We start from the raw sequence: 22,370 nt of genomic DNA on the forward strand, positions 1-22,370 counted from the left end.
ACTTAAAACATAATGTTGAAACTTCTACTAGTTAGCCTTGCTTACATATATTAAAAAAAGAAAAGAAAAAAAACTTTTCAGATTTTATACATCTTTTTTCAACCAGGTACATTTAATTGCAACCAGTAGGCACTCCACCAAAACATAGTATTTGCAATCCCCATCTCTTTAACTGATAGAGATTACTTTGGCCTCAGTATTGCTATATTAGAATTTTCCTGCTTCAAAACATGCAGTTCATACATTTTACAGTTTTACTGCCATAGTCGATGCATTCTGGCCCAATACACTCACAGCAGGCGTTGTGAAACCATCGGTATTTGGAAGCTCCCATGGACTCGCAAGAGATCTTGCACTGATGTATTGACATGCAGTCATCAAAATACACCACAGTACACATGTGTTCTAAACCAAGAGGGGGGAAAAAATTTGGTTTAAAACATCTTAAAATATTTTTAAAGGTTAGTTAGAAATTAATTAAATGTGCAGCTTTTGAAGAAGGATTGCAAATCATCATGACTATGAGGCATACGGAAAAAAAGGTGATAGAGAAAGCAGAGAGAAGAGGCAGAGAGCCAAGGTACAATCTATCAACTTCAAGTTTTCAATGTCTACAATTCAACTTGTTGTCTGCTCTCCTTCTGGATTGATTTATTTCTATAGTCACAGGTAAGAATGTTTTGGGGTTTTGTCCCCCAGTTATAAGGGATAACTTCTAAATTGTAAGGATGGGCTATGCCAAAATAACAAGCAGGCATGTGTCCTCTGAAGGCAGTATCAACGTATCACTTTCACGGTTGCCAGGAGTTACTATAAGCTATCATGAAAAACTTGAAGTTATTTAAAAAAACCCAGCAAAACCTCACTTATTTAAGTGTAAATATTTCGTTCTCCACAAATGTTTCAACTCCACGATATTCTTCAACCACATTAAATCAAAGAGCTAGAGAATCCTGTTTTCCTCAACTTGAAACTGCACGTTTTTCTTCTTTTTTTTTAGCAACACCACCAGCTTTACTACTAAGATTAAGAAACCCCTTCTGCCCAAGTGTTGACTTTATTTTTCTAACATCCATCCAATTACTTGCAATGCCATGAAGTTTGGTGTTGCAAACTCAAACTGGAGCTGAGGCATTCACCACAACTGTAAACCAAAAACATCCCTCCCCAGTCTACTTCCAGTTCTCCAAGCTGACAGATTTTACCAACTTTCTTCTGTGCTGAACGGGTGATTACACCATAACTTCGTTCATCCTCCAAAGGACCTTGATTGTACCACACTTACCCCCAGCAAAACTTGGCACACTTTGGGGAAAAGCACAACTGAAAGCTGTCTGCAAATGTGAATGTCTCACTCGCACACATCACACAAATTTGTGAGCGGCAGATGTCCAGGGGCTTTCTAGCCTATTACAACTTCTGGTTTGTAGATCCCAGAGAAACATACTTACCTACATTCCAATGTGGATTAGAAAAACGTAATCCAAATGTAAATGGTAAATCAAGACGGTGGGTTTTTTTTTTGAATGATTGTGGAGATATGGAGAAGGGTGAGTAACCAAAGGACTCTCAGAGCAGTGTAGTTGTTAACTATAGTGTTTTTTCAGTCTCTTATCTGTAAGCAAGTCTTAGGAGGCTGAAGTGCACCAGAACGCCCCCTTCAAAATATTGGTGGCCTATAGATTACCAGCCTCAGTAGTATGCATATCTCATGGAGCACTCTTAAGGTGAGGTCTGAAGGTGAGTTGAGGCCAGCATCTATGCAGTTGGTTTCCTCAGTACCAACAATAGATGATCTCTGTGGTGCCCATGCTTTTGGGCAAATGATGAGGGACAACACAACATACAGGACAGCACAATGCACCCAACAGTTTTTCTGTGGACAGTATTCACTGCCTTGTTCAGGCTCTAAACTGATGTACGTGTCTTGCAGACACCGTCTACAGTGCAACAGGCAATAAGGATCTTAGAGAGGAAGTGCAGGCTCATAGCTGCTGAAGCAGTTTTTTGCTCCCAGGAAAGCTGTGCTGCGAGTAAAGCTGCAGTTGTCCAAGAAATCTTGGAGCACCTGAAGTACTGCTGGGAATGTCAACAAAGTACACTGTGGCTGTGTAAGTCTTCTTGGCACTTCTATTTCTGTGACCCCTTATAATAAAGCCTGAGGTACAGCAACCAGAGGAAGAGAGTTCTCACAGAATAAAACCTCTGCCTAAAACCAACCAACATATCTACAGCTTCAGTAAAGACACTTTATTCACAGAGGGGAGGAGGAAAGAGCAAAACAAGTGTATGCTATGGTACTACATGCAAAGAGCGACCAGCCAGGTACACACCTGAAGTGCTCAGCCAAAGCCGCAAAGTGGTAGGGAGATGCAGCCACCACAGCCTCAAAGGCAAGAATCCACCCAGAGGCCATACAGCAGCTCTGTCTTCTTATAGAGAACGCACAAGGACTTGGCAGTATTTCATCACTCGTGACAAAAAGCTCAGATTGCCAGGGTTCCAAGAAGGAGCACGTACTATCCATTCTCAAGAGGCTCAGACATTCCCAAGTAACTGTCTCCCTCACTCCTCACAGGAGGTTTTCAGTGGAAGGGTAAGATATGAGAAAGTATAGGTGAGTCTCCATGCAGCACTCCTCATGAAGTGTAAGCACCAGTGCGTATCTCATCAGTCATCCAGCTCAGTGCTGGCGTCCAAGCACAGGAACCTTACAGAAGCCTCTCTAAGACATATTCAAACTCTTTGTACGCTCTTGCTTAATCCCAGTTCACTCCTTTGATAGCCTTTTAGTAGTTTTCTTCTCAAGTTTGACCTTAAATGCCACAGGTAGGGTCAGTCTTAGAAGGTGTCAGCTGGAGGCACAGAGCCTCTGCCTCAAAACAGGCAATCCTGGCTAATCTAGAAAGATTTCTTGCTGCAAAATCAGCTTTTGAGATGCCATCTCCACCTGACTGACCTAGTCTCTGAATCAGCTTGAGAAGGCAAAATGACTCATGGCTCTCTCTAGATAGCAGTGGAACAACTCTAAAGAAACCAGAGTCCTCTCCAAAGGGTTGCCAGAAGTTCTCACTGCTATCATGCTGATCATCGCACTCTGACTTGCAACACACAGAGGAAAGCCTACAGTAGGTCAAGAAAGCTTGTCAGGAAAGTTGTTCACGCTCTGAGGTGGGCTAGCTGCTCCCAGCACTTGCACGCTGTCTTCATACCAGAGAATGACCAGTTCCCTCTGTGTTAGGAGACATCTGTGTTCACCTTCATGTTAACCTCTACTGTGACAGCCTCATCCGTGTTAGTACCAGTTAAAAATTCCTGGAGAAGCCCAGTTCATCAGCTAATGCCTGCTGAAACTTGAAATAAACCTTTCTAGGATGCAAAGATCAATGACACTGAACTGAGAGACTGAAGACATCTCCTAGGGGAAAGGAGGCCAGAAAACAAGGAGCACCAGGCCCATAACTCCGGCAAAACCAGATGACAGCAGTCAGGTCCTGTGACACTGGAGAGACTGGATTCCTCGACCACTCTCCCAGAACCAAAATGGGAACCAAAGCCAGACCTCAATCTTATTAAGGTGGCGGCAACAACAACCAAAGGTGTTAATCTTGACTGACTGGAGAGTGAAGAACAAAGTTTATTTCCACCTGCACACAAGCCAAGAGGATTAGGTCCTAGAGGACCAGTCCAAAAATGCTTGAAGGGGAGAGGAAAGACTACACATGGCAGGCCAGAGCCAGCAGTAGATCTGGCTGATTCCCAGTAGCTCTTGTAAGCAGCTGGAGGACGTGCTCTGTGTATATGCTACTAAACCGTTTCTGAAGTCTCACTCACTCAGAGACTTGCCAGGTCTCAACGAGTCAGGCTGCCCAGGGTGCACTTTGTTCATCATAGGACACTGGTGGTCCCCTCCTCACCAGCGTCTGTGTGACCATGCAGAGGCCGAGTTACTGAAAGCAGAAGAGTTCCTCACCTCAAGCATTAAATCTCTTTACAGGCTGCAGAAACAGTGACACAGGAAAAAAATATATACCTACAGGCTCTGTTGGGATCCAGGAGAGTATTTAAATTGTTTCACAAACCTAATTACACAGTCATCACTTGGCTCCCTCAGTGCAGATAAAAAGGATGTTACTTAGTGCAGTAACAGTTCTTTCCTTTGCATTTTGCCAATTTTCACACAGTAAGGACTACAGACTATAGGTGCAGGGAGGGAGAAGGATGCAGCACCATTCTTTTTTTTCCCAGAACATGAGTTTCCTACCTTTTTTCCCCCCCAATTCATACTCAACAAAGGTTGTGTAAGAGAAACATTCAAGTCTAAATTTGAAACGACCAGAAGAAATGGACTCACATTTCTCTCAGGCTTTGCTGTGATACTGTCTGTGCTGCAAGTGAGATCTGCATTGGTGCACTACGGAGGAATTTAGCACCTCTGAAGATAAAACACTTCGGTTGTTGTAAGTTAAGGGAAAATGCCTATCTACAAGATGAAAAAACTTTCCCAGTTAATGACAATTCCCTGTATGTCACCTTTGAAGTTACCTTTGGCGATATGCAAGGTTAGTTGTCTGGTGGTCTGTTTATTGGTAGCTCTAAAAGTACTTAAAAAAGATAACTGTCCATCCAGCAGCCATATCACTTTATGCCAATCAGAACTTATATTAATAAACATTTAAAAAAAAAACAAATCCAAAATCTTCCTAGAGTACCTACAGAGGTAGATGCCACTTTACTGGATTTCTATCTCTCCTCTACCTGGCTGGCACTGGAGGAGAGCGGAAGCACAGAGCAGACGCCGTCCCCTACGTCACTAAGCAGCATAAGTCAGAGCCCCTTAACTGTAACACAGATTTTGTTTCATCAGTTGCCAAAAGATTATCTAGTTCCTCTCTCTCTCTCGCCAACATCCTGTCATCATCTGAAACAATTAAGCTTATTTAAACATCTGAACTGGCAGTTCAGAGCTCTGAGGGTATCAGCTAAAAAAGTACAGCAAAAAGAATAAAGTACAAATGTAGCTCTAGATTAATAATTATCACAATCCTCTCTGAAGTAGCAGCTTAAATGCCAGAAACTACCGATACGAAGATCTACAGCAGCTCCAGCAGCGCACGCATACTTTGGCAGCTAAAACGTTAAAAGCCAATTCACAGGAGGAAAGGGAAGACACTCATTAAGATAATAATGGGGAAGTTCAAGGTCTGGCGGCTGGGCTCGTATTAGGCTGGGTCGAGAAAGGAATGCTTTATAGCCCACCGCACTCCACCTCCTCCTGGATCTGCAGCCGCCCTCCCGGGGCCGGTGGCTTCACGCCACTCATGCACAAAGCTTGCGGGTTCCCGTGACTGGTGCTGCTTTTCCTGGCACTCACCCAGAACGGCATCGAGCAAGTCTGGCACCCCGGACCAGCTTAACGGCGATCCCTGCATGAACGCGCATGGAAATTAAAATCAGAATGGCGTAACACTACGTGATGAGGGGTATTTGCAGGCAGAGCCTTTCCAAATTTTGGAATGTATTCCAGAAGACAGCACAGAAGCTTCTGTACCCTTACCAAAATCTACCTCTCATTAGCTCCTCTCCCTGTACAGGCAACGCAATAGGCTGCTGCCAGCACACCATGTTGGAGTGAAGCATGCAAGGAGTCACAGAGGAATTACAAAATGGAGGCACAGCACTGTAGAAAAACCCAATGCACATGTGTTCCTGCTCACAGGAATATTTTTTCAAATCTCTGAATGTCACAGCCTTGAAGACCACTTCTTAGTGAGTCACCTTAAGGACGTCTCCATTGGCAAGATCTGCCCTTAAGCCTAGCAGCATGTATGGGGAGAAGGAAAGAGTAAAGAGATGGTCTTCAGTTTTGTCCACTGGAGGCTATGCTTGTATTTACTGCCACTGAGCACGCACACACACAGACCCACCCTCTCTTTCAGCAGTTCTTCTAACACGTGCTGGCTTGTTAAACCACAGTGACTTGATTGTGGCATTGAACTTTGCATGGGCAGAAGCCATCAGACTCCAGCAGCTTCCTGGGCTCTCTTTCTGTGCCCATGCTAACAAGACTCTTTAGCCCTTGACCTACTGCCCCTCCACCTTTTGGTTACTGCTTCCCCAATGGACTCATCAAAGAAGTATTAAAACTAATGCCACCCCAGGGCTCACACAACATCCAGCACAAGAGGTACAATTCCCCAGCTGTCTTTTCTTCCACCGTAATAAACATCAACTGACCAAGGCCAGCAGCCAACTTTTCTTTCCACCTTCTTCTGTTCCCAATGTTCGAATCACCCACGTTTTTATAAGCAAACTTATTAATATGACTTCTGAAAAAGCAGAGCATTACAAAGTTATCTACATTGTGACCAAGAGGAGACTCCTCAACAGGCTTACATATTTAGATACTTAAAGTATAGGATGCTGAAGGCCGTTTTCTACCTTTTCCAGCTCTTGAGTGATCACTGAGATGGAGGAGGCAGAGCCAATGATTACAAGAACAGCTCTGACATTTATTCCTGTTCTAAGTGTCTACTGAAGCCTGAAAAGCAGTGGCATTTGGAAACTATTTCCAAATATAACTGCTGGTTTTGGACTGTCATCATTCCAGTGAAAGCTCTCTCGACCTAATCTCTAATACGTTCTTAGTAAATGAAATGAAGGAGACTTTTGACTAAGAAAAAATTGCAGCATTATGTATTTGTCTGTGTTGCTAAACTCAAAACTCCTCCACACCCTGGAGATGCAATTCAAATTCCAAGTTTAATCCAAAACTATCATTAGCCCATCCTGTTGGTATGGTAGTAAAGGACTGTCAGGGAACAGCCATCTGGGCTGCAGTACCTAAGCACAGTGGTATATATTCAAGATTGTTCTAAGCATATTTTTTTTTCCTCAAATACAATTTACATCTTTAAATACTGTAGCGTTTGCACATGGGGCTTTTTGATGCAGCAAGTCATGTTAAATGGCAAGCCACATTCTCATAACGGCGAGCAAGCGTTTTAATAACGTCAAAGACGTATGAATGAGATGCTTTCTGACCATCTGGTTTCCCAGATCTGGAATTAATTTATTTTTCTAACATGCCTTAACCAAAGGAAATTAGAAAAGTTGCCATTACAGTCCCATTTAATCAGCAGCAGTCCTGCTCAGAAACAACTAGGTCAAAGGTTCACAACGGTATGGAAAAGCAGCATGTCCATCAATTAGGCTATCTTTCTTTGATAAGATAAAAGAGCCATCACAACAGCAACATACAGGGTTACGAATATTTAAAGTGTGTGTTGGGAAGGAAGCAAAGCATTAATTACACTAATAAAACAAATCAGATGCTCTTTTTTTCCCTGTTAAGCAGCAGTTTCACTATGAACTGTTTATGAGATTCTATTAAGTCTGATGTAATGATTTGCAGGGAAAATTATTTCAGGTTTTGTATGGAAACCAAGAAGCAGAGAATATTTTTCTTATAGTCACTGTTGTCAATAGCTCAAACTTCTCATCTCCCCCCGCTCCCCCAGCAAAAAATATTCTGAAGTCTGTCCTCTAAACTGAAGATGAGAATATAAAAACTTGATATAAAATAAGAGGCTTGTGTCCATAAGTTGAATCCCTGCCTCCAAATCGCTTATTTTTAAGATTGTCTGTCACATATCCCTCCTCAACATAAAGAGCGATCTCGCTAATCTTACTCAGGTTTACTATTAAGCCTGGATTTCCTACAAACCATCCTTCTAAAGAGTTCAAGTTATGCCAGCTCAGACAAAAGAAATAAACATTTACTCCAGAAGCAACGGTTTATGGCACGTGGCTTTCTCAAACCTCTCAAGCCATACATTTCAGTTGTGCCTGCCTCTGCACTGATACATGATTTGGGTTCAGTTTTTGGTCTGTCCTGTCTCCTAAGCTACAGCTAATTGCTTCAAAGTCAAAGAACATACTGTGTCAGTGCACGTGAAGTAACGTAAACAAACTGCCTCGTGCCACAGGAGGAATTACAGAGAATACAAACTCATGTGGTTCAGTGTCTCCTAAGATCATCAGACACTTTAACACCATCTCCTGTGTTCCTCAGTACTTTTGCCTCGCTCCTTTTGTTACGTAACGCTCAAAATTAGACTGAACTTTTCACACTTTTTTATGGGAAAAGAAAAAGCGAGCAGAGACAAGCACAGAGTATGCACCGAGAAGGCTCCTCGAAGAGACGGGAGGAAATGCTAGGAATTTAGACGCTACACTCATTACCTTTGTCACTTGAGTAAGGTGCATGGACATTGTTGCTTGGAACAGAGACGTTCTGATGCTGCGGCTGGTTCACCGTTTCTAAAAAGGAAACAAGGTTCTCGTGGTGCGACAGTTCTTCTGCCACAGGGAAGGAAACGATATTCCAGTTCAGCTGAGTATCCCCTTCTGTCAGTGCCCGGAAAAGTGAAGGAATTGGTTCATGCAACTCCTCAACAGTGCTCTTGGATGTTGGAGGTGTGTCACTGTAATTGCGAGGATTGCACATACCTGCAGAGAAATGAAACAGCAAGTTACACGAAACTCCCTAAAATCCTCTTTTTGAAACAGGCATGAATATTTAGAAAATTAAAATTGCCTTTTTTTTTTTTCTGCTAAGCAGAACAGAGCCCTTTCATATATATTCCACTTCTGGCTCAACGGCAGAAGTGCCACCAAATACAGCAGGATGAGCTCTCCATAAAGGCAGGTTTCAGATCTCTGCAGACTTCCACAAAACACACCTGTGACTTGTGAGATCCAAGTGAAAAGAAAAACCTCATCTGAACAGCACTTCACATCCCTTTTTATGCTAGCATAACAGTTTAGAACGTGAAGAGTTCAACGAAAGGCTTGTTTCCCCTGGGAAAAGAGACGAGGCACGGTATAATCGATACTAGCATCAATCTGGAATGAAAGCTTACAACTGAATGAAGATAGTATCTGCACAAGTCCTGAGGTACAGGAAATTTTTGATCACAATTCAAGTATTTGATCTCATGTGCTGCAGCAGTGCACTAGATCTTTTTAGTCGTCTGTCAGCAACGCAAAGGTCGCTATCAGGAGGGGGCAAGAGTCTGAATTACTTTATCTGCTTAGAGACTGCTGAGATGAACCTTGGTTTGCTACTTAGTTGGAGGTGTCACTACAGGCAAAATGTTTTTTTCCAGGTTCTCTCTTCCTTATTTTTCAGCAGCTTTTGTGGTATCTTTTTTCCAACTTTGTAATCTTTTTTCTCTTTGCCACTTCCTACAAAATGCTTTTGTGATGTGCAATGCAGGTGACAGTTTTTCATTAGCCTTTTAAACACTAACATTTATTAACAACCATGAAACTGAAGGGTATCTTGATTTAATCCGAACATGGAAACAACCAAGATTAAAAAGGAAGGTTGTATCTGCATAGGTATTTAAACTCAGAAGCCTATTAGAAGTCACCTGGCAAGAGACAGACATCCATTTTCCTCATGTACATCTGGATATCGTTTTGGGTAGTTTCACAGGCATGGTTTTAGACAGCTACAGCTGCAAAGCACACCAATCCTTGAAGTATCAAAGCAATATGGGACATAAATGTACAAAATCTGCCTGCCCCACACAACTGGAGAAGCATCTACTGTCCTGCACACACATTAGGACTCCAGCTTCAGAAATCATGTTTAACTAGAGCCTTATACAAGCATTACCAGCGTTTAATAATATGAACAACACAAGATCATCTGCTCCTATGAAAATGTAAGCCAAGTATTGGATAGGAAAAAAAATAAGCCTCTCCTTGAAACAACATCAGGTCCCACTACAAAATAATCCCACTTACACAAACTTCCTACTGTCAACAACTATTTTCCTACTTCTCTCAACTAGATTTGTTCTTCACAAACATTTCTGGACTCGCTGCTTTAATAAAAAACTTCTGTCCCTGCATTATCACCTTTTAGTAAGCACTTGGAATATTCACCATACAATTATAATAAAGGCTGCCCACCTGACAATGAATTAAGAAGATACCAAACCAAGTATGAGTTTCATAGAGATATATTAAGAGATGTATACTTCAGTTGATGTCATTGTATTAATGTTGTGAAATGGAAAGTCATGAGACTTTCTAGAGGCCCCCTCTGTCAGGGTGAATTCAGAAAATAAATTTCACTGAAAAGAAGGACACACAGGAAAAAAAACCATCAAGATTGTTTATTAAATTATTGCAGGATGTGTACAAGTTTGCGTGCATATCAATGAAGTATGAAAATATTATCTTAAGATAGTACCAAGAAACCATTGCTCATAGTTTAATGAGTAATTGCTCAATTTACTAAGATCCTTCTCTCTTACTGTTTTTTAAAGTATTTTAATTATAATTATTATATTTACATACAATAATTATTATAAAATAGTAGCTTTGGTTAAAACAAAAATAAAAAAGTTTAACTTATGAGCAACTGGTAAGGAACAAACATGTCTACATTACTGCTTTTGAATGAATGAGAAGACGCAGAAATGGGCTATTGAAATGATGGAAGCAAATCAACATGAGGGACTAGAAGAGCTTAACTCACAAAGCTTAGAAAAACAGAGGAAAGAGGAACCTGTTGCTGTTCTCCCTCCTCCAGTGTCTTTTTCCGTCAGAGAAAGGACGGAACATCCACACAAAACACACAGCATTTAGCTGAGCATCATAATGTTAGTGCTGGAGGGTAGGAGGTACTTCCCGACCTCAGAGCAGGCATGACCTGAAAGACACGACAACCTATCTGCTTTTACATTACACATGATCAGCGTATAAAGAGACTTAAATATCAGCTCAAGTATCAGCAAAGAACTGTCTCCAGGAAGTATGGCATGCACTCCTGTTTCATCATTTGAATAAGGCTACAGCAAGTATGACCCTACACTGAACAGAAGAAGAACAGGAACATACCATAGAACCAACAAGGTCCGAGGCATCCACAGAACCATCAGGAGATGTTTTAGTTTACTCAGGACTGGGAAATTAGTTAAAACAAAACTTCATTAACTTCTCTCCTGGATATCATCATAGGAAAGGGCAGCAGGAGAGTCAGTAATTTGCAGATTTAGAAAAAAAAAACTTGTGTGGAGATTTCACTTTTTTTCTTCACAATCCCAAGAAGTAGGTTCTTCCTCTCCTAGAGGAGATGAGCACACTATGCCTTGCTTTCTACAGCAGATAATGGTTCTGAACTAGGGAAATAACCTACTGTCCTAATCCTCACCCCTGTGACTGAACATGACAACTGCGTACATTAGTATTACATTACAAAAAAAAAAAAAAAAAAAAAAAAGAAAAAAAAGAAAAAAAAAAAGAAGACATTGGAAGGGCAAAGGGAATGGGGAAAAAAAGATACTTTTAATTTTTTTTTTCTCTCTTTTCAAGGAGCCCAAGATCAAATAGGAAAAACAAACTCTAGGGCTTCTTTCTAAATATGTATCCTCCACAGGTGCAGGAGATGAGAATACTTTATGCCATTGGGAAGAATGACACATATACAGGACCAAGCCATTCCAGTGCTCACTGAAAGACAGTAAAGCAAAGGTAAGCTAGCCAGAACCAAGCAAAAAGCAGGATGTCAGAAAGCACATTCACATCATTATGGAACAGGAGAAGCAATGGACTGCACTGAAAAGGAGCATTTTGACACTTATCATCTGCATGAATTCAGAGAAGATCCAGTCATTCGGTGAAGCTGAGAGCAGGTGCAACACTCGAGACACATCCCTTTCATGGAAGCCAGAAGGATTTTGAATGGCAGCAGAGGGAGACTTACAGCAACCAGCAGAGGATGAAGCTTTCAATGCATTTAAAACAAGAGACAGAACTAGAACACATAGTCCTTAAGCAAGGGCAGCATTCACTTGCAAAGATCTGGGCACTCTGAACACTACCTGTTAGTAGTAATGCTGTTCTTTTTGAGATTATCATCTAATGCTACAGTAAGAACTTGTATGCTGGGATTGTTCAGCCTTGAAAAGAGAAGACTTCGGGGGGACCTAATAGCTGCCTTCCAATACCTGAAGGGAACCTACAGGAAGGCTGGGGAGGGACTTTCTGGAAGAGTGTCCACTGATAGGACAAGGGGAAATGGGTTTAAGTTGAAGGAGAACAGATTTAGATTAGATCTTAGGAAGAAATTTTTCAGTATGAGGGTGGTGAGACTTTGGAACAGATTGCCCAGAGAGGTTGTGGATGCCCCCTCCCTGGAGGTGTTCAAGGCCAGGCTGGACGGAGCCTTGAGTAGCCTGATCTAGTTGAGATACGTCCCTGCCCATGACAGGGAGGTTGGATTAGATGATCTCTAAGGTCCTTTCCAGCCTATGCCATTTTATAATTCTATGATTCTTACCTTCCACAAAGAGCTCTTTTTGCAAATAAAAGAATGATGAAAACATTGGGCCATGCATGTTTACTACTGTTCCCAAAGATTCACAAGGGAGCTCAAACCTAAAGTTGTCCCTGTGCGGTTTCTGTCAATACACTTCACAGTTAGAACCTCCACACAACACCCAATCGCATGAAGCAGGTGCTGCGTAGTTTCCTCAAGATGACAATTCAAAAAGCAGTTTGTGTTTTAGAGACAAAATTAACAGTCAGTTAACGATGACATTAACCAAGCAAAATCTGGACTACTGCCACTCCCCGCTCCATAGCAGCAGATACAGCCTTCAAATGTTCAGTTCCCCACAATAATTTTTTTCAGTACCCGCGGAACAGCTGCAAGATGTTTGAAGCACAGTTTCTGTCCTGATGTTTTACTTCTATTGTAAGACTGTGAGCTCAGCATGTGGCAGGAGGAGCAATTTAAAAAAAAGAAGACAACCCCAAAGAAATGCAAACTTACCAACACAGTCACAGCACTCATCCCAAAGCGTGCCCAGGCAGAGCATGCACTCCTTACAGCAGGAACAGTTCCCTTCCCCAGGGCGGCACTGACACAGCTCCTGAAACAACAGAAAGTCGTTACACCGCAGCAGCCCCAGATGTTAAAATGCTAACACGGCAGAGCGATTCTTCCTCCAGCCACAACTCAAATTATGGCATTAAAAAAGCTTAGTACACTAATACAGTGAGTAAACGGTAAAAATAGTTCCAGCCAAAGAACCGATCTTAGTTTACAAAAGGATCTTTTGCAAGCTTTTTTTTTTAAACAAAGGTGAAATTCTAAAGACAAATCTGAAGTCAAGAAGCATTTACAAGAGAAAAAATGTTATTCATGGGAAAGGTGTGTGCACATTCCTGAATCTGCAAGTTCTTTGAATGTTTTTCCCATCACAACAGGAAATTCAAAGGATGTTTCTTTACATATAAATAGCGTGCATAAGTTATAATTTAGCTAAAAAAGGAAGTTACTATAAGCCGCATGTGCATACTCAAGAAGATACACAACGTCTACCATCACACCTATTCATGGACTCTAAAAGGAACTTACTCACTTAAGTCATCGGACCACAGGATTTTGTGCATGTCTGAACACTTGCTACACATTGCTCTCCATTTTCAATATTAGTGACCACACTATTTCTCTCCCCACTCCCAGGTCCAGCTGATTCATTTTTGCTATTACGAAAAACAACCCTCTCCCTCCTGCTCCCCAAAATGACACCTTGAGATACTTCCAATATTTCTGGAGCCTCTAGAAAGTGAAACGGTATGCACACACATTTTTCTTTAACTGCTACTAAGCTAGAAGAACAGAAAAGGCACAGAAGCAATACAAACATTTCTCTTCACATTACCTAAACCTCGAGGTGCTGGTTTAGCAGTCCTGCTGAAGACACTACAGTTGTCGACCTCAAAGCATGGAAATAGGCTACATGGATGAAGGAAACAAATCTAAAAACCAGGCTGTCTCCTTCTCTCTATCTCAAATCTGTACTAGTAATTCCAGTTCAGCAAAGACCGCGGCTACACGATGGTAATATACGGGCTTGAACTATGCCGTAGTGCAAAACGCGGACAGCTAAGAAGTCACATTTGGTTCTTGTCTTAAGAATTTGGTTTTGATGACGTTTGTCTAACTATCACATTATGCACAACTGGTGAGAAAACAAAATCCCGTTACTGGAAACACTGACCACGGGATCCTTCCCACCCCCAGTGTTACTGGAAGAACCATGGGCAAATCTCTGCTACACACTGGACTGGGGAGAGGATGATGACATCCATCGCCGCTCTTCGATCCCGTTCTCCAGAGGCAGAGGAGGGACAAACCACAGTGTGGTCAGGAGACGCACATGGACAGGAGGGAAGGGCAGGAAGATGGTTTGGCATGAAATTCGCCTAACCTGGAGTCACCACCGAAGGCTCCACCTTAGGTAACCACAGCTGGGTCAGGGAACCGCTCCTTACAGGCAGACACGAACATCACCCACAAAGTCTTTCTGTAGCACCTTGGGAAGAAACCAAGGGGGCAAAACTCCACTTTTAAAGTAGTTCTTTGCCTGCTATTGTTAAGAAGCATCAGGTAGGGAAGAAAGAGGCATTTTTACACCAAACATCAGGAATGCGTTTGCTAGGCAAGACAAGGTGCAGAGATGCACGTGATGGTGCCACCTCTGTTCTCTCTTCGTTCTACAACACTGGCAACTGCAAGTGTCCGCAGCCTGTTGAGCTGCACAGGGATCGCCCCTCTCTTGCACTGACTCACATGGCCCACAGAAGACCGAAGAGTGCGTTTCAGAGAGCGAGGCCAGAGAAACGTCCAGCTGGGGACAGGGATTAAGAACGCAGTGAATGAAGCTTCAGGGCTCCCAGTTCGGGACTAAAACTGCACAAACTCCCAAAACCTGCTGCAGACATGCTACATTGTATTAACATAGCATAAATACATTGATTCCTTATTCTTCCCATCCACTTCATCTCAAATCACAACTCTTCCTGAAGCCAGCAAAGAAACAAAATTCACCAACTACTGTGTGTTCTACGTAATGCTAAGAAATGCTGTTGCCTGCACTGTTTAATGTGAACTGTTGGCACTGCTGAGTGATTGAGTGTGAACTCCTGCTCTGCATGCGTTTTTGCAATATGCAGTCTTAGTGAGTCTTGAATTCTTATTTACAGAATGGAAAACTACCAAGATTTTTTACTTTTTCATCCTCAAAGTTTATTAATGTCACCTATTACTATGCTGTTTCCAAGTAAAAGATGAAAAACAGGCTCATTAATAAAATATACAATTTTTTCCACAAGAGGAGACACCACAGACTTAGAAAGATGACTTATGTGAATGAATGACACATTTCTAAAATATTTATCTTACCATTTGATAAACAGATTGTGTCAGCCTTAAGAATAAAAAGCCCGAATAAAACAACTTTAAAAGTAACCATAAGTAAAATACTGTTACCTTGGCCAGAGAATAGTATTAATACATATTACCATTAAAAATATCCTGTATATTTGTACTTCAACAGTAAAACTGGGCAAACAACTTTATACTCATTAAAGACATTGCAACACCAACAAGCCAGTACGTGGGAGGAGGCGATTCTCCGTAAACCATTAAATGTAATGTATGAATCAAAGCCAGAAAATTTCCTACATTTAAGTTGTTTCAGTTTTATAGAAGAGTATTCTCACAGAATTAAATGTAACCTTAAATTCTGCACTTGGAACATAATAAAAATTTTTTTTGCTTAGCATCTGTATGTGTAAGCACTATCTTGGGATAGCATCATTATACCTACCAGTATTTTAACAAGTTTATTTTTACAAGAAGGGCTTATGAGCAGTGTAATTTTGCTAAGTTGTTTTGTTTCGGTTTTTAACTTGGAAGGGGAAGAGGGAAAGAAAGAGCAACTTCATTAATCAGCCTCCTGAACAGTTCTTGAGCTCCCCCCTTCTCAGAGCCTGACCGTCTCTTCAGGGCAGTAACTGTATGTTTTTCCATATATGATTCTATATGTGTGTGCACGTACGTGGTTTCCTTAACCACTCTCGAGTCTTTCTGCCTGACTCATTCACACTGGATACTTGTACAGGATACATCTTTTTAAAAGAATGCTTACATGAGACGTGGGTGAAGCGAGGCAGAATGAGAAACGTTCCTTGTTGATAGCTGGGGGTGGTGAGGCGTCAGTGGAAGAAAATATTACTCATAAGTGAACGTGGCAACTTCCCAAGCTGAACTACCAAAGGTGCATCGGAGAATGTATTTCGCTAGGCAAGAAATAAGTCTCTCAGTCTAAAAATATGGCATTAAATAGGAAGCAGGCATGTTCATACAATAAAGATACTTCTGCTCCAGAGAGTAAACAAAGATTTTTACAAGGTATTTAACATCTGCATTGGTTTTTTTTTTTTTCAAAGCTTTCTTGAAATGACAGAGACTACTTTCTCGGTGCAGTGAGAAACAGGACCTGAAGGCATTGGCAACATCTCTGCAAACTGGAAAGGGGAGCGAAAGAAAAAGAGCTAATGCTTTTTTTCCTAGAACAGTTTAATAACAGAAAATCTCCTGGAAGCAAACCAGCCAGAACTGTTTTGTTAACCCAACTGTGTTACGTACTACAGCCACACATAAACACTACAAGTAAATTTTTAGATGCCTAAGCCCTGAAGTTAAGGAGTGGTGCTTATTTCATACCACAGGGCTAAACAGTCTTGGAAATCCTTTAAGTCTGTAAACAAGATTAACAGGAGGTGAAGACAAAGATGAAGAGAGATTTTTAATCGGAACGATACTGCACCAGCAAAGGTGACTGCAGGCATGTAGTGTTCGGGAGAGAAAACTCTGTGTCCTCCAGAAAACAAATCCTCTTTAGCAAGATCTGAAAACCACGCCTAATCTATGGCACCATTTGTTTCCTACTCACAGCAGTATTTCAAAGAGCCTTTGCAGATGAGAAGGCTTCCAGCACAGCACAGACGTACCGTCCAAGCCCGAGTACTGCAGGTAGCTCTGCACCGCAAAAGGCAGCCGGGGACTTGCCTCAAACGCGTTTTCTACAAACAATTGTGGGAAAGTCTCATCCTAGAGGTTTCTGCCTTCAAGGATTTCCTCCATGTTGCAAGGACACAATATCTGCCTCCACTCCGCCCAGCGAGCGTAACTGGCCTTTGCATCTCCTCCACACATGGAAACATCAAAACAACCCACGCATCCAAGTCAACAACAGATGTGCTACAATAAATACTGCACCACACGCGCTGCGTGCAACCAGGGCGCGACAGCCTACCTGAAAAGCAAGGCAACAGTCACTTACTGACTTCAACGCACCAATCCCAGAGACACGGGGGGAACTAATTCCATGGTCCCACTCTGCCTACACTCCTAAGTCTACCCACGACTCCTTCAACAACTACAGAAAGCCTCAAAGTTTTCTGTGAAGGCTAAGCTTATGTGGAGAGGCGCCTGAAGCTATTTTCTTACAGAAAAATAAGAAGTAGACTACGAGAGCACCAATGAAGCCAGAGCCTCAAGATGTAAAAGGAAAGCTGAATGCATGCGAGTTGTTGATCTCATGCTCTGTTCTGGATCTAACAAAATAAATATTTATGTAGGGACCACCCTCAAGCAGAGCAGCTCCTAAGGAGTAGCAGTAATGACTGTACTGACTTCTAGCCACGCTGGCAAAAATATTTATATTAACCGTATGGGTTTTGAGAGAGCAGGTCTTTTGTCTCATTATGTCTCTAAGACAAGCAGCCTCATTTTCTGCACGCAGATGCAGACGACAAACATTCACATTCTGTTTGCTCCCCCAGTTGTCTCTGAGCGACATTAAGCTGGTTTCAAGCCACGGGTTTTGCCCAACTAGAATGGTTACAAAAACACATTAGGGGAAAATGTCATGCAACAGTCACGCAAACTCACTCAACACAGTATTTTATTTTTAAGTTCAGATTTCTCCAGAAGAGTACAGAGAAGGAAAAAAAAATACATGTATAAAGTCTACTTGTAAACCTACCCAAGAGATAATATGCACTTTACATAGCAGTGCAGTGCTTCTACCAAAATAGCACTAAATAATTATTTATTTTTTTTAAAGAAAAAGCCAAGAAGAAAGATGATAGTTGCTTTAAGTCAAAGCTTTAGGAATCCTCATATCCACAATCAGACTAGTCTGACCTGATCTGTTCTTTTATAAAGTATGAATACTGACTGGTATTCAGGTCCGTTCGCAGAGAGAAAGCAGCCCGATGGTGAAAATGAACAGCGGCATTCCCCCGAAATTGTACACAACTCACATGGCCTGGGTTACTTTAGGGTCTCAGAAAATTGCATACAATTTTGATTTTAGGGAAATGCTTTAAAAAGAGATTCCGTATCATCTATACGAAGTTAGAGTGAACACACCTGCAGCCCAGAAAGCCAACCGTATCCTGGGCTGCATCAAAAGAAGCGTGGCCAGCAGGTCGAGGGAGAGGATTCTGCCCCTCTACTCTGCTCTTGTGAGACCCCACCTGGAATATTGCATTCAGCTCTGGGGTCCCCAACACAAGAAGGACATGGAACTGCTGGAGCGGTTCCAGAGGAGGGCCACGAAGATGGTCTGAGCACTGGAGCACCTCTGCTACGAAGACAGGCTGAGAGAGTTGGGGCTGTTCAGCCTGGAGAAGAGAAGGCTCCGGGGTGATCTTATTGCAGCCTTCCAGTACTTAAAGGGGGCCTACAGAAAAGCTGGAGAGGGACTTTTTCCAAGGGCATGTAGTGATAGGACAAGGGGTAATGGATTTAAACTGAAAGAGGGGAGATTTAGATTAAATATAGGGAAGAAATTCTTCACTCTGAGGGTGGTGAGGCACTGGAACAGGTTGCCCAGAGAAGTTGTAGATGCCCCATCCCTGAAAGTGTTCAAGGCCAGGTTGGATGAGGTGTTGAGCAACCTGGTATAGTGGAGGGTGTCCCTACCCATGGCAAGGGGGTTGGAACTAGATGATCTTTGAGGTCCCTTCCAACCATTCTATGATTCTAACAAGTAGAGCAGCACAGGGTCTCTCTGCACACACAGGGCTGCGTCGCTACAGGGATGCCAACATAAGCCAAGAAAAGCACCGCCATGTGAACCACCCCCATGCAGCGCAGAACCTCAGCCATCTTCCCAGCTGTGGAAGGACTTCAGTAATTTAGCTCCGCTTCTCCCGGGCTGTACTTTATCCAGAGTAGCTCATAAAAATAAAATTTAAATGCTGGGTGTCTTAAGCTTGTCTCAATAAAAGGTGATTACTTAGGAAGGAGATGTCTGTGCTTTCATGGATGGTGGGACTCCACCAGTGGCACAGGAAAAGGACACAATAGATCTTCCCTGTTTTCCCCTTCATCTGGGCCAACAGCTTTCTTGTGAATCAATAAATCTTCCTATTTAAGTGCCTCCAATGCCACAAATAGCATCTTACTTTTTAAAGAGGTGCCAAGAGGTGACTGGAAAAAACGCAACAGAAGGAACTCACAAGTTTATCGGTTTGTCACAGTGCCCAACGTACCAGCAAAAACACTGGCGTTATCTTTGAAAGGTAAAAGTGAAAAGCCTCTTTCTTGCTCCCCTATTTAACAGCTCCACAGACCATGGTGGGGCTAGAAGCAGCACTAAGTTCTCTTTTTGGTTTGTTTGTTTGTTTTTTGTTTTAAAAAAGCAATGGGTTAGGGCGGAAACCAGAAAGACGACAGTTCAGCCTGCAGTCAGTCTTCATTCCACAGGATGGATTTGTCAATCTGGCAAGTACTTTTATTTGTAAACCAGACAAATTTTATACGGAAGTCAATGAAACGAAGTAAACGTGGAAATGCTTCATGCCAGTTCTGCATTGCTTTTCAGACTGTGGTCATACATTTGCAGTAAGCATACTAGCACATTACCGGCATGTGATACTTGTGCACTCTGCTATTGCATTTCTAATCTACAGAGAGGCAGTGAGAAAGAGTTTCTTTCAAAGAAGCTGCAACCAACTACATGAAGGCTCCTTTTTTCAATATGGAGTCAAGAAGTGTGCTCCATACACCACTAGTAAATAAATACTTGGTAGTTACCAGAACTGCTTGCAATTTTGCTAGAAAAGATACTTTTGTTCTGCTGCACACTGTACCTCTTAACTCCTACTGCAAGAGCAGCAACCTGGTCTCGGTCTGTTTCTTTCACTGCAGACAGACACACAGTGAGTCAAAAGCAGCATCTGGATTTAAGTTTAACATCCATTTCCTACCAGTTCAATTCATAAGTGTTTGGTTTGGGGTTTTTGTAGGTTTTTTAGGTAGAACCACATGCTTTCAGAGTTTGCTCATTACCATTTGTAGCCATAGGTCCCTCCTGATCAAAAAGCTTTTCCAAATGCACCTCAGGACTCTAAGTTAGGTCCCTGCTCATGTTCATTCTCCCATGTGAGTTTTTAGGCATCTTTTAATCAACTGTACAAATGGAGTTGATTAATTATGGAGAGCATCGGGCATCAACTACTGTCCCTCTGCCTGGGCCGGGAGAGTTAATACAGTGGGCAGATTGCAAGTTAAGGGGAATAGATAAGGACAACATCTCAAGATACGGGAACATTGTAAGCACATTTGAACTTCTGGTATTGCAGATATCTTTAAAAAAGCAATTGTCGCCCATAGAAACCTTTCTAATAAAATGTCTGGTTTTAATTGCTGCTTGTTCATAATATCACTAATGGAGACAAAAGAGACTGAAAACTAACAGTGTGACTGGTAGCGGCTTCTAACAATAACCCAGCAAGTATAATCCTTGACTTGAAAACGTTTCCATTAAAAAAAGAAAAATGCCCATATACACACGCACTTACCTATACAATGGTTGTTAATCTGCATTTACATGTGCAGGAGACCATCATTAACGTCTTTTTCAAAAAAAAACACTATTTAACATAAAATATCACTGGATCTTTTCAAGATAAAGCTTCAGAACTGTTTCTTAAACTCTTGAAAGCAAATAAAGGAGACACAACTTGTACCTGTATCAGGCATTTACTGACGTCACTAGCACAGAGAGCCTTATTGCAGCCTGTTGACGACTGGATCCACAGCAGGAACAGAAGCACAGTGACTGTGGGCACCGTGGTGTACTGCGACCTCATGTTTCCCACAGGTGAGCAATTTTCACAAGTACTTCAACCAGCACTGAAATACAAACCAGCAACAGAAAAGGCTATTGGAACACAAGTTAAATCCTACTGCCCTTCCCCCTTACAACTGCTTCAATAAAGATTAACTTTTTTTTTTGGAGGGGAAAAAACAAAAAGTCAAATTGGGGTGCTTAACAACCAAAACAACCAACCCAACCCCTCCTCCCCCAGCTAATTTGCTTATTTGGAGCTTTCTGCTCTTGCACCTTTGGATTAAAACTGCAATAAACTTACGGTGAACAATCACGAGTTTGCAGTATCAAATATGATACTCTATAAGCAGTGACAATAAAAAAATGCCTCAGAAGAGAAAGCCCGCCAGTGAAGACCTAATTCTGCAAATGCATAAAGCAGACAGGTAAGTTTCGTGTAGTATCTCCTCAGGCTAAAGGTACACACAGGTGTCCAGGACCAAAGCTATACAGCAACCTTTCACCATGTGTAAGGTAAGTTGCTGTGTCATCTTTGATGTAGACAGACTGTTGTTTTCACACCGACAGTTAGATGTCACATGGGCTTTCAATTCAATCACAAAGTTGTAAACTTCTTTTTAAAAAAATACAAACACCAACATTTTTTTAAAAAAAAAAGGTCCCAGAGACTTCAAACGAGGTAACTTTCAAGAGCCACACAAGCGACTGAAGTCAACCAGAGACACGAGCATCTGCTACTTCAAACAGACAGAAGGACGCGGTTTGTTCAAAGCATTCCACCTTTCTTCCTTTGTGAAAACCCGGCATCCCAGCAGGTGGTATTTGTTACAAATATAGCACCATCAGCCGTGTGCCAGCGAGTTCTCACTTGTGCTGAGCATGTGAACCCACTCAAAAGAAGACCCTATTGCAGTAGGCACCGTACCAGTATATAATAAAAGGCAGCCCGTGTTTGGGCAAGCTGACAGTGAACCTGTATTGTTCTCGTAAGAGGGAAAAAAATGCTAACGGGGCACTAATGCTAACGGGGTTTCTTTCTTTCTGTATCTGGAAACGTGTTTCTGTTTCATGAACTCAGAAGAACCCGCCACCCCTCAATTAGCAATATCCGAACACAAAAAAGTAGAAAACCAAGCCAACACGTAAATAAGGCACGATCTGGACGTTCAAAGCCTGTGCCAGATCAGCTTTTCTTACAACTCTTATTAAATGCTCCTGGATCTCTCCGCGCCGGGCGCAGCGCCATCCGCACCCATGCAGGATCGGGAGGGAACGCCCCCCCAAAACGCGGGGGCTCGCACGGAGAACACGGCATCCTTCCCCTCGGCAGGGGGTCACCGCGTACCCTCC

General features: G+C 42.2%; 1 protein-coding gene across 1 annotated transcript; it reads right to left on the bottom strand.

Annotated features, from left to right (window-relative positions):
• Positions 1 to 218: 218 nt before the first annotated feature.
• Positions 219 to 21,039, bottom strand: TWSG1 (twisted gastrulation BMP signaling modulator 1). Its single transcript, XM_009990507.2, has 4 exons — positions 20,917 to 21,039; positions 12,854 to 12,953; positions 8,245 to 8,511; positions 219 to 405 (listed from the first exon to the last, which is right to left on the bottom strand). The coding sequence occupies exons 1-4, from the start codon at positions 21,037 to 21,039 to the stop codon at positions 224 to 226; spliced, it is 672 nt and encodes a 223-aa protein (XP_009988809.1). The 3' UTR covers positions 219 to 223.
• Positions 21,040 to 22,370: the final 1,331 nt, after the last annotated feature.

The sequence above is a fragment of the Tauraco erythrolophus genome, chromosome 3, assembly GCF_009769465.1.
Source record: "Tauraco erythrolophus isolate bTauEry1 chromosome 3, bTauEry1.pri, whole genome shotgun sequence".
Classification (NCBI taxonomy): Eukaryota; Metazoa; Chordata; class Aves; order Musophagiformes; family Musophagidae; genus Tauraco; species Tauraco erythrolophus.

What these genes read in the sequence shown, in the direction of transcription:
- TWSG1 (XM_009990507.2), bottom strand. Translation starts at nt 21,039, where the DNA reads ATGAGGTCGCAGTACACCACGGTGCCCACAGTCACTGTGCTTCTGTTC. An exon ending in TCAGTAAATGCCTGATACAG is followed by an intron (nt 12,954 to 20,916) that starts GTACAAGTTGTG and finishes CTGTTGTTTCAG; the next exon opens with GAGCTGTGTCAGTGCCGCCC. An exon ending in ACCTTACTCAAGTGACAAAG is followed by an intron (nt 406 to 8,244) that starts GTAATGAGTGTA and finishes CTCTTGGTTTAG; the next exon opens with AACACATGTGTACTGTGGTG.